The following is a 13007-nucleotide window of genomic DNA, read 5'->3' as shown; positions in this document are numbered from 1 at the left end:
AGAAAACAAGGGTGGTCTAATAATTTTTTCTGACTATATGTCCATCCACTGTCATTGATCCAACTCCATGGGTTTGACTGGGGAATCAATGTTGTAGAAGATGACAGAGTTTCCATGGTAACTACAGAGCCTCTGAACGTCCAAATGTGGTCATATCTGATGACCATGAACAGATGAAGAACTGTATTTTACACCAATCATTTACATATATTAATAGGTTTAATGGATCAACAGGTATTAAACAGTTTGTTTGATGGTGGGTGTTTGGGTCTTTATGGGTTAATGATGCAGTTTTCCCTCCCATTAGAAGATGGAGACACTGCCACTGAGCATTTTTACACAGCGCCTGACTCATAGAAACACAAAAATGCTGAGATTTCGTGACTGTTCAGGAGAGATGAGATACCACATTTTCCTAAATCAATCAGTGTTTTTTTGGTTTGTTTTTCTTCACAAAACCTGGAGTCTGAGTTGACGAGTGAAGACGTGTAAATGCAGTTCAAAAACCACTGCATCATGGATGGTTTATATTGTTAGGCCAGCAATGGTATTTATGATTGCGTCAGTACTAATAAAGCTTGTTTTATTAGAGACTGTGAAGAAGTTCAGCTCGTTTCCATAGTGACATGTTACAAATAAGGCGTTACAGATTCAGATGACGCAGATTATGAAGAGTCTGAAAGAAAATGATTGGACTACAGTAACTCAGGCTGCAGTCACCTGAACTATAAGCTGAGACTGACTCATGACTTTCAGACGCATTCCTTTTATTTGAGCTTTCTGATGCGTTCTTTAAATAATTGCTCTCACATAAAGAGTTTTGACGTTCACTCTGTCAGGCTGCACTGTAAAAAAAAAACCAGCAAAAAAACGGTATTATACCGGCAGCAGGGGTGCCAAAAAAATACTGTTAAATAACGGAAAATAACCATCTCATAAAAATATGGTAATTTTCCATAATTAAAATACAGTTTTTTGCCCTAACTTTACATTTACATTATCCATACCTTTTCAGAAACTTTGGCCCATATGAGTAATCAGGAAAGCAAACGTCAAAGAGTGTGTGATTTGCTGAATGCACTCGTCACACCAAAGGAGATTTCAAAAATAGTTGGAGTGTCCATAAAGACTGTTTATAATGGAAAGAAGAGAATGACTATGAGCAAAACTATTACCAGAAAGTCTGGAAGTGGAGGAAGCAACAAAAAACCTACCAAAGCTTTTATTAAAGCTCTCCAATCCAAAATCCTAAAGGATCCAACCAAATCCATGAGAAAAATGGCAGCTGAACTTGAGGCAGACAACAAGAGCGTTAGAAATGCAGTAAAATAGGATTTGAAGTTCAAATCTTACACAAGAACACCAAAACACTTGTTGACAACAAGTGTTTTGGTTTGATTTTGGATTTGAGAGCTTTAATAAAAGCTTTGGTAGGTTTTTTGTTGCTTCCTCCCCTTCCAGACTTTCTGGTAATAGTTTTGCTCATAGTCATTCTCTTCTTTCCATTCTAAACAGTCTTTATGGACACTCCAACTATTTTGGAAATCTCCTTTGGTGTGACGAGTGCATTCAGTAAATCACACACTCTTTGACGTTTGCTTTCCTGATTACTCATATGGGCAAAAGTTTGTGAAAAGGTATGGATAATAGTGTTAGGTATGATTATGACATCAGTATATGTTTGGGTTCAAAACAACTGACGTAGTGTCTGCTGAGAAAAAACAACTAAATGTTCAGTGTACATTTGGCTTCCCCACCCTGTATATATATATATAAATTTCCAATGAGACTGAGAAATGAGAATGAGAAATACATTTATTCAACATGTTTGTTGTGAAACCTCCTGTAATTACACAAGATATTTGTCAATTAACAAACAAGTCTGGTTCAACTGACAGAACAAATACTGCTGTTACGGTTAATTGTCAGTAATTTTATCTCATTTTATTATTTTTTTTACAGTATTAAACTTTAAACTAACAGTTTAATCTCATAAAAAGAAAAGAAATATTTGTGAAATTATGATACATTTGCAAAAGTATTTTAACTGTATTTTTCTGTGAAAAACAAAAAAAAATTCTTTTAAAAAATGGAAATTTTTTGGTTATTCACAGTTACAGTTTTTTCGTGTTATTTTACATTTGCCATGTAAAATCACAGTCTGTTTTTGTCATTTCATTGAGCTTTTTTACAGTGTGGTAGGTGTGACTGACAGCATGTTTGTGTGATGAAATGAGCTGCAGTTTAGTGAATAAAATGTATTTTTTTCCAGACAGAAAGCTTGACTGTAGTTCCTTTTTTTATTTTAACCCTTTAGCCCAGTGTTTTTCAACCTTGGGGTTGGGAGCCCATGTGGAGTCGCCTGGAATTCAAATGTGGTCGCCTGAAATTTATAGTAATTGATAAAAAAAAAAAAAAAGACAAACTGTCAGTGTCTTAAAGGTCACTGTGTATTGGCTGCAAAGCTAATGAAAGAAATATATGAACACCAGTCACAGAATAATCTTTAGGTGTTGGAAGTGTGTGTTATGTACATATGTACGGGTGACACATTAACATAATGTACTGGGGCTCTACATTAGTTTTAATGTCGTTTACATTCAGCTTCCAAGAGATTTTCCCTTACTTCAATTTTTTTTCAACCTTGGTCGCCTGAAATGTCTGGTAATTGATAAAAATAAAAATAAAAAAATGTACTAATAAAAATATAAATGTTGAGTTGACAGAGTCAATCCCAATCCATATCAGACAAACTGTGGTTGTGAAACTGCAGCACTGTGGTTGTGTTTGTGTCACATGTTCACTGTGGTCAGTTTCAGATGCTGCAGCTCTTTCATCATTCATAGTTTCAGTTCTTGTTTGTTCAGTATTAATTGTCCTCCTTGTAAATCCCAGCTGGACTGACTGGACAGATCCTGAGCTTTAATCTACACCTGGATTTACTGCCTCTGTCCACAGTAATAGACATTATACAGACTAAATGTCCTCTAAAACTAACGTTTATTTACAATGTAGTATAGCAAACTATTACATGATCAAAAACAAATGAATTTGAGCAAAAAAATGTCTTTGTTTTCAATGTCTGGGGTCACCAGAAATGTGTGCTGTTAAAATGGGGTCAGGAGCCAAAAAAGGTTGGAAACCACTGCTTTAGCCTCTGATGTTTCTGTGCTGAGTGTTCTGTACGTATGATTTATTTTAAATACTCATAAAAACTCAACCATTTGTTCCACAGGAAAAATTTCAAAACGTGCTCATAGAATAGACCTTGTGCTTTCCATAGACATCTGAGCATGCTCAGTGCACCCACCGCCGCCTGTGGAATGGGGGTCAAAACACAGAGCAGTGAGTGGGTAAAAATAAAAACAGGGTGGGCTTCTTTTTTTTTTCTGTTGTCGTGATTTTCCTTCATTAATTTACAGTGATTTTACTGAGTTTTGATCGTATAACTGCTTATTGGAGTTCAACCAGGTGCCAAAAAGCAGCTGGATTAAGGGTTCAGTAACACTTTTCAAAGTAACAAAACAGTTCACAGATTTTCTTTTAAAGTGATGTTTACTGCTGTGGATCACCATGTAAGTCCTTCACTGAAGATTTGCATCATTTCGTAAATAAACTGTGCACACAAACACTCTGTTTCCTTTTCAGTAGAGCCGACATCTACCTCGATGGTCTGCTCTGTCAGAAACAGACTATTAAAATAATTCAGAAGTGCCGTATCTTCAGAAGTGCTCCACAGTGAAATGGCGATGCCAGCTGCTTTATGCGGCCCGTGGCTTTGTTTTCCTTTTGTGAGTCCCCTGGGCAGAACTTCTCATATGCGACAGTCTCTGTGCAGATTTGAACTATGCTTGCTACGCACACTGAACTAAGCCGGCAGGATTTTCTGTGTTGTAAGTCATATCTTTCAAATCCCCACACCTCCCTGTGAACGTCTGAGTCTGCACAGTAACACCCTGCGCCTCAGCATTTTACTTCTGCAAGGTGACTGAATGGGGCTACAGGAGACGCTCACCATGAATGCTCTGCCTTGGCTTTGGATTCCTCTGCTCTGCTGTAGCCCTCATTACCCATGTCATTTAATGGTATCTGCTGATACCCGGGGTCAGCCAAGTACTTGAAAACTGCTCACTGATTACACAGAAAAAGTCAGTATTCTTTCTCATTAGCTTTTGTTTTGAATAATATACTCACTTCCAACTTGAGCTGAGTGGCTGAGAGTTTCCTGTTAGTTCTGTAGACAAATGTCTGAACTATCTGACACCCACCCACCACCGTAACCCTGACCTCACAGGAAAGGGCACTTTTACTCCCACAAGGCCTACCTGAACATCCACAAACCAAAACAAACAACTCGGAATTCTGTTGTTATTTAATGCATTCATTATGCGTTAAAGTAAGCTCACTAACTTTGTCTAAGCACCTGGAGACCTACGGACAGGGGTGGGCAACCTGGGGCTCCAGGGCCACATTTGGGTCTTAGGCCTTTTTCAAGTGGCTCCAAGTGGCTTTGGCAAAAAAAAAAAAAGAAAAAAAAGACTTATATAGCACTTCTATGAACGCATACTCAAAGCACGTACAGTGGATCCATTAAAAAAAAAGTACATATTATATTATTGTTGCAACCATAAAGTCATTCTAAATGTATGTAGCTGTAAAAATGTAGACTACTACAGAAGCGCATTCACACAAAAAATAAAATTCAGCTTTGTTTTTATAAATTAACAAGATAATTATCTCATAATTACGAGAAAAAATAAGTAAAAAAAAATTCAGCTCTGTTTTTCTGAATTAATGAGATACTGTTTTCTGAAAAAAAAATTAATTCGACTCTGTTTTTACAAGAAAATTAACTTGTTAATTCAGAAAAACAGAGCCGAATTTTTTTTTTTTACTTACTTTTTCTCGGAATTAGAGAGATAATTATCTTGTTAATTCGGAAAAACAGAGCCAAATTTTATTTTTTGTGTGAATGCAATACAGTTCTGTAGACTACACCCCAAATGAATTAAAAATAGATTCATTCATTCAAGGGTGAGGACAACACTTTGTCTGAAGTGTTTCTGTGTTTCAGCTCCAATGTAACCCTAACCCTGTTGTTATCTTGTACACCAGTAGAACCACTCAAAGCTGTACAGTTTTTATTTTTATTTTATATTGTTTTTTTGCATGATCTGGTTTTTTGTTCTATCTGTGTGTGCAAACGTTTTCTTGCACTTTATTCCGTTGTTGCCTTTCCCTTTTGCTGAATTTCCCCGTTGTGGGATCAATAAAGTCTACTCTACTCTACTCCACTCTGATCTAATCTAATCTAATCTAATCTAATCTAATCTAATCTAATCTAATCTAAATTCATTTGTCAATAGAACATGCTCATAATATCAGCGATACCACATTAAATTTGATCCCAGTTAATGTGATTATCTAAAGGGACTGAATGCTGTTTGATCACATTCCAGCCTGTTCTTATGTTGTTTATGTAAATTTAAAGAAATGCAGCCTGACAAAACTTCTTCTCCTAACCTGGAAATCTACCACTCCACCCACCTTTGCTCACTGGCTCAGCGAGACATTATCTGTTATTCAAATGGAAAGACTGCACCTGTACAAACCCAGCGAACAGAACAGATTGGACAGAATTTGGGGACAGTTCCTAACCCGGTGTCAGGTGTGATGTCTGACTCAACTTTTCACATGGTGCTTCCTTTACTTTCACTACTGCGACTATGTTATTTCTGTCTATTATGTAGTTTATAACTGTCTGTCAGCCTCTATGTTTGTCTGTTTCCTTGTTGTGACATGTTTTGTACAGTTTTGTAAAGTTCAAAACTGTAAATAAAGTATATAAAAAAATGCAGCCTGTGATAGAGCTGCTCCCAAAAGTAGTGACACAAGTGTGAGGAACAGGTTTAATTGCAGTGCATATTAGCTAAGGTGCAAAGAAAATAAACCACAGAAATAGTACTTATTGTTTCAGGTTCTCTTTAACTCTGTATATCATAGAGGAATAATTCTACAAGTTTATTTTGTTTATTTTGATGCCGTGCTCAGTTTGGGTGTGGAGGAAAATCTGCTTTCCTATTTTTTTTTTTATTTTTATCTTACATCTTGTAAGATGACACAGTTTTTGGTATTTCAGTTTCAGGTGCCCAATGAAAATCCACTCCTCTTGAATGAATTCACTGATTACTATGCCAAAATTAACCCTCCTGTCAAGAACCTTGTCTGTTTCTTTAAGGTCTGTGATGTGTGTATTTTTCACCATTCCAAAAATAAAACCAAAGCCTTCAAATGAAAATTGTGAGTCTCAGAAGATTTACAGATGTGCCTCTGAGATTTGCAATAGTAGTTGACCCCCCCCCCCATCACTTAAATAGATTTAAGTGTGAAAGCGGCTCACCTCTTTGAGTGGGTCGTTGAGTTCACTCAGGATGTTGTCCTCGTCAAAGATTTTTCCTTGGTAGCGATGTTCGTAGTAGTCGTGGATTTTCTGCCGCATGTCTGCTGGAAGCTTGTGGAAGGACATGTATTGCTCCACTTGTTTGTACTGAAAGTGCAAAGATGACAAATGGAAATTAGTTCAAATACACAGTTGTCATGACTAACTAGAGGTGTTGAATTAAAATACAAAGCAGCAAATCTTCCACAGTGAGTGCAGATGTCACAGTGATACCAAAAAAAAAAACTATTGAAACAGCAAAAAATGTGGTGTTCATCCAGTGTGTATTTGTGCCTCTGTTTTGAGGACAAACCGTGCTCTGGTGTAGGACAGTGCCATGTCCTGGTTCTGTGTGTGTGTGTGTATGTGTGTGTGTGTATGTGTGTGTGTGTGTGTGTGGGGGGGGGGGCTGGAACGTGGGAGGCAGGTGGTGAAGGAAAGTAGGAACAAGTACAGGCCTGGGGCTATGTCAGACCAAGGTAGCAGCTCTGATTATCTCAGCCATGCAGGAAGGCCTGTCCTAATAGGAAACCCAGTCATGATCTGATGGAACATATACCTGAGTCCTGCACACACGACTGGGAAGCAGACCGCAGGAAGTGGAGGACAAAGTGTACAATATTTACAGCGTTTCTACCAGACACATTGAGATCGCCTGATTGGTGAGTCCCAGTCTTGTCCCGCCTCCCTGTACACTAAACAGGTACAGAGCACAGGTGTTTGTGTCCGACTGCAGGTGAAGCTCCTCTGACCCTAACATGACTCCCATTAAATGCTCAAATCTGTTCAGTTGTTTTCATTTCATTGACTCCAAATGTGTTGGAACACGTTCATCTCAGACCAGTTGGTTCAGAATCAGTCTGATCCCAGATCAGTGGACTGGATGTTGTTCACTTCTCCTCCATTCCCGTGTCTGTGTTTGTTCATTCCATCTCTGCTCAGTGCATTTGTCCGTAGATGCTCAGCATCCATGACCTTCAATGGGACTGAGTGGAACTGGTTCAAAAACCACTACAAACTGGACCAGCACTGGACACATGACACCCTGTTGTCCCGCCCCCGGACGCTCGGCGTCTCTGGGGGTGAATGGAGCTGTGGGCGGAGCTTGGCCGGGCCGGACGCTGAGCTTCCGCGCGCCGATCGGAGGACGGGTCTGAAGGCTGAACCAGTTTGATTGACAGCTGTTTTCAGATGTGCTCCTTCACTGACACAGTTCAGTTTAATACGTCACACATTCTGCTGTGGAATCACAGAAACCAAATGAACTGTTCATTTACTGACCTGGAAGAAAACACAAGCACTGGACGAACTGGTACACTGGACTGAAGGGACACGTTCTCTTGTTTCAGTTTAATGTGGTTAACTGTTGTCACTAGTTCCTCAGTGTCAGCTCCATGTGCAGGTGTAGAAGGAGCTTCTGTCGTTTCACAGGCTCCAGTCCTACACCTGGAACCCACTGGGCCAAGGCCGTCTGAGCAGCCCAGCTCTCTGGACATTCACAGCACACTGGTCCAGTCCTGGAAAAGACGCCTACTGGTACATGACCATTTTCTTAAAAAGGAACAGGAGGCCGAATTTATGTTTAAATAATGATAATTTTTTTGATGTAAGCCGACAGTGAGCCTCCCCTGTCTGAAAGACGAACAGGTCCACAGGTCCACAGGACGGTTCCATCAGTTCTGAATAATGACTCCATCCTTTACCAGCTGAATTCAGCTCCTTTCTTCTGGACTTTGGAGGTTTTTAGTCCCAGGTTCAGGACGCAGCGTTTATAAAAACAGTTTTGTTCCTGTCACCGTCACTGAGCTCAAGAAGAAATAGTGACGTTGCACTGTGTTTACTTACTTTAGTTATTTATTCTATTTCTTTGCTCTGTTTATTATTATTGTGACTTCTAATTTTGAAATGTTATGTTCTTATCCTGGTTTTTATCCCAGACTGTTTTTATCTTCTCTGGGTTTTTTATTGTGTTTTATTGCATCTGGTTTTTATTTATTTGATCTTGTTTATTTCTTTTATTCTTTTGCTTATCCATGCTGCTGTACTGATGAATGATGGAACACTGAGCACTGTTCGTCCTGTCTGGAAGCTCCATCCAGTACCTGCAGAACAGATTCAATGTGTGTTTTTGTTTTAATGCCAAAAGTAATCACTATGTCTGCAAAACAAATCTACCCATGGACATAAATAAAGTCACCTCGAACCTTGAACCTTGATTTGTTTTGTTCTAGAGGACTCTTCCACACAGGAGTAATACTGACGGCATGTTTTGATGGGATGTTTTTAGTAGGAAAATATGGGTTCTGCAATATATCACAATATTTCATTTCACAATACTGTATCGATATTAAAAAGTACTGTATCAATTTTTTTAGGTATTTATTCAAATGTAGATATGGTGGAGGTTCATTTTAGTTTTTCCACCTATCCATCATCATGATTAATCTGATTAAAAATTTTAATGCAATTAAGCCTTCTAAACGTCTCTGGTACCACATTTGGGTCCGTTTGTCCAGTAGAGTTAGCGTGGCGCATGTGCAAATGGTCAGTTGATCCAGGAGTGACAGACAGCAGAACCAACCCATAAAGATGGAAGACGCTAAACAGCACGTTGGCTCTGGATAGAAATATGAGGACAAAAGAATAAACAAGATGGAACAGCCGACCAACATAAAGTATTATACACACTCTGCAGGAAGGAGTTTTCTTTCCATCGAAGCACGTCCAACTTCAAATACCACATTAACACAAAGCATACGTTAGTCTGGGATTGTGCTAGCACTTCAGCTAACACACCAGCCTGCAACAAACACCTTAAGTGCAACTACTGTATATGCCCTTCTTTCTAGATTCTGTTTACTCATGCAAAATGAAACACGATTAATATAGATTAAAAATTGATGATATTTAATTGTAATTAATTGAAATTAACCCTTCCATGCATAGTGGTCACTCCAGTGGACAGTTCTTCTCCAGCTGTTCTCTTGTATTTTCATGGGTTTTATTGTTTTAGTTCCATATCAGCCAACACAGTGAACACTCATGCACCATCCCATTGTTTGCATATTATCTCCATGAAATGAATAATAACTAGTATTAGAGTTTGTTAAAATGTGGGAAAACATCTGATTAGCAGCATTAAAACTGTTTTTATTGGATACTTTTCCATATCACCTTTTGATAATAGGTTTTAAATGCATGTTTCTTTGCTTCAAAAATGAAATGCATGGGGTCTGGCTGAGGGCACATTTTTGTAACTCGATCGCATTGTTTTTTTCATGCCTAAAGAGGAATAAAAGCACAAAAATATCTTGACTAAGGTTCTCATAACTCATGCAGGAAAGGGTTAAAGCACAGAAACCCTGTGATTAATCTGATTACAAACTTTACTTGTCTGACAGCCCTAATAGTAACATAAATAGCTGAAGCTAATTTTGATGTCAGTCAGATTGTGTTACAGATGTGGAAAATAAGAGAAGCAATGAACAAATGTTCATGAAGTCGGTTTGTGAACGTAGAGAGCTCTGTGGGCGGGAATGTCTGCTAATCAAACTCCAGTCTAAAACCAGGGCAAAGGACATGGTACGACATGAGCACAAACTCTTTTGGATTTATTCAGAGTGGATTGCAGGTGCAAATGTGACACAGTTCATGACACTATTAATGAGCACAATCCATTCAGCCCAAAGTGTGTAATGACTTAAATTACTGAATAATTACTAAGAATCCTATTAGTTCATACTTTACAGAGAATTTATGTCTTGTCCTTTGGAAGGTTATACTGAGGCAGACCCCTGATTAGATTCTTAAAATCTGGGAACGTAACAGGTAATGCATGAACATGAGCACTCAAGCAATCAGACGAGTTGAAAACAAGATAACAAAATTACAAAATCACATTATTATTATTTTAGGCTGTGACTATAGAACCATGTCCTGATTGTAATTCTTTCCTAAAAAACAGTGTAAAATCACTGCATTTTTTTCTGTTACGTATTCTAAAGTTGAAGTCATCTCCTGTTTGTCCAACGGAAGTATGCAAAAGACAGACTCAAACAGTGGTTCCCAACCTTTTTTTGGCTCGTGACCCAGGTTTAACCCTTTCATGCACAGTGGTCACTCCAGTGGTCACTCCAGTGGTCAGTTCTTCTCCAGCTGTTCTCTTGTATATTCATGGGTTTTGTTGTTTTAGTTCCAGATCAGCCAACACAGTGGACACTAATGCACCATCTCATACACTGACATTCACACCAGTACTGTCACTGTGCTGTTCTAGATAAACCTGATCTGCACTAACATGTTTGAGTGGAAATGAATGGCTACTTGTTATTAAACTGGAATTAACAGTTTTCTTAAACAAAAAGGTTTTTTTTTTTTTTTTTTTGGCACATTATCTCCATGAAGTGAGTAATAACTAGTATTAGAGTATGTTAAAATGTGAAAAAAACATCAGATTAGCTGCATTAGAAATGTTTTTATTTCATAGTTTTCACACAATATCTCACTTTCTGATATTGCGTTTTAAATACATGTTTCTTTGCTTCAGAAATTAAAGACAATGGTGTCCAGGTGAGTGGACATTTTTGTAACTCCTTAAAAAATAGGTTCATTAAAAAAAAATTTCAATCACATTGTTTTTTTCCACGCTTAAAGAGGAATAAAACCAGTCAGGAGAAAACATCTTGACAAAGGTTTCATACTTATATATAATACTTATATATTTCATACTCTATTCTGAAGAACGCATCTCACCCATTGCACCATCTTGAGGTGTTCAGAGAGAGCACCTTCAGCCACAGACTGATCCCCCCTCGGTCCAAGACTGAACGCAGTAGGAGGTCCTTCCTGCCGGCTGCTATTAGACTTTTTAATATCGCTGTGCGATAAATTATTATTGTATGCTGTGCATACTTAGGTGTGTTAGGTGTTTTCAGGTTATTGTATTATATACAGTACTTGTATTGTACATATATATATATATATATATATATAGATATATATATCTTCTATTCTGTTTATTATTTATTTGTTCCATTGATGACTGTTTGTGGGATGTTCACGCGATGGGTCAGAGTGTTTTTCTTCTTGTACTGCTGCTGTTGTAACAAAGCAATTTCCTGCAAAGGATCAATAAAGTATCTATCTATCTATCTATCTATCTATCTATCTATCTATCTATCTATCTATCTATCTATCTATCTATCTATCTATCTATCTATACTTCATACATCAAAGGGTTAACGTCACAAATTTCTGGCGACCCCAGACATTCAAAACAGACACTTTTTTTTGTTGCTAAAATTAATTTGTTTTTGATCATGTAATAGTTTGCTGTACTATGTTGCAAATAAATGTTAACTTTAGACAACTTTTAGTCGATATAATGTATATTATTATGGACAGAGGCAGAAAAGCCAGGTGTGGATTACTGCACACAGGGAGAGTTGGATTTTCCTTGGTCAGGATATAATAATAATAATAATAATAATAATAATTGCATTTATAAAGCACTTTTCATTCAGCAGAATCTCAAAGTGCGACAAAGAGAGGACAGTCAGTCCAGCTGCGATTTACAAGACTGCTAATTAATACTGAACAAACAAGAACTGAAACTATGAATTATGAAAGAGCTGCAGCATCTGAAACTGACCACAGTGAACATGTGACACAGAAACAGAACCATAGTGCTGCAGTTTCACACTCAGTTTGTCAGGTCTGTTGTGGATGTGATTGTCTCTGTCAACTCACCATAGATTTTTTTTAGTAAGTTTTTATTTTTATCAATTACTATAAATTTCAGGTGACCCCATTTGAATTCCAGGCGACCCCACATGGGGTCATGACCCCAAGGTTGAAAAACACTGCTTTAGTGCATCCGTCGCTCTGCCCTTTTGTCCAGATATGGTCACTTCTGGCCCCTGAGAGCCGCTGGGATTTGGCTGAAATACAAACCCTGGTTTCCAAACAGTAGTTCAAACACCAAAGGCTGATGTCATGGTGGCTCCATCTGCTTTTGATAGACAGTCTGTGGGTAAAACTAGGAGTTCTTAATTGCGCTTTTTTTTTTTTTTTTAAATCAATGATACTTTATTAAAACAAAACTAAGTAAAAACAAAGCACACTTTTGTCAGAAATCTGGACAGAAGAATCACTCAGCATAATTGGTCAAAAATTGGGAGATGATGGCTGGATTAATACGACTAAAAAACTACCAATAGTGTTAAAAAGTGATGTTTACTGTTGTGGGTCACCATGTACGTCCTTCTCTCTAGTATTTATTTATTCATTTAATTAATTTTATTTCCAGGTGACCCCACGAGGGGTCCCGACCCCAAGGTTGAAAAACACTGGATTAAAAGGAATAGCTAGAGGAGTAGAAGACATATTTCAGACCGCTGAGTCAGAAAGACAGATGGTGTGTGATTGTGCGTTTTCCTTCGCTACATGGTCGGTGCAGTTTTTTTCCATTTGTGCATCGCTGCCAGTGACAAAGATGTGAGAGCCGTCCTGTTTCTGGTAATTAATTGAATCTTCGTGGGAGTTCAAATTCAGTTCACGTTCATCTGAA

The 13007-nt window shown here is 38.0% G+C and overlaps 1 protein-coding gene across 1 annotated transcript in view; it reads right to left on the bottom strand.

Annotated features, from left to right (window-relative positions):
* The window catches only part of LOC115429222 (potassium/sodium hyperpolarization-activated cyclic nucleotide-gated channel 1-like), a 368916-nt gene that overhangs the window by 38489 nt on the left and 317420 nt on the right, over positions 1 to 13007 (bottom strand). Inside the window, 1 exon segment of the mRNA XM_030148500.1 lies at positions 6401 to 6547. Coding sequence (XP_030004360.1) covers positions 6401 to 6547 — 147 coding nt within the window.

This window comes from Sphaeramia orbicularis, chromosome 12, assembly GCF_902148855.1.
Source record: "Sphaeramia orbicularis chromosome 12, fSphaOr1.1, whole genome shotgun sequence".
Taxonomy (NCBI): Eukaryota; Metazoa; Chordata; class Actinopteri; order Kurtiformes; family Apogonidae; genus Sphaeramia; species Sphaeramia orbicularis.
The sequence above is the reverse complement of the archived record's forward strand: the minus strand, read 5'-3'. Positions and strand labels throughout refer to the sequence as shown.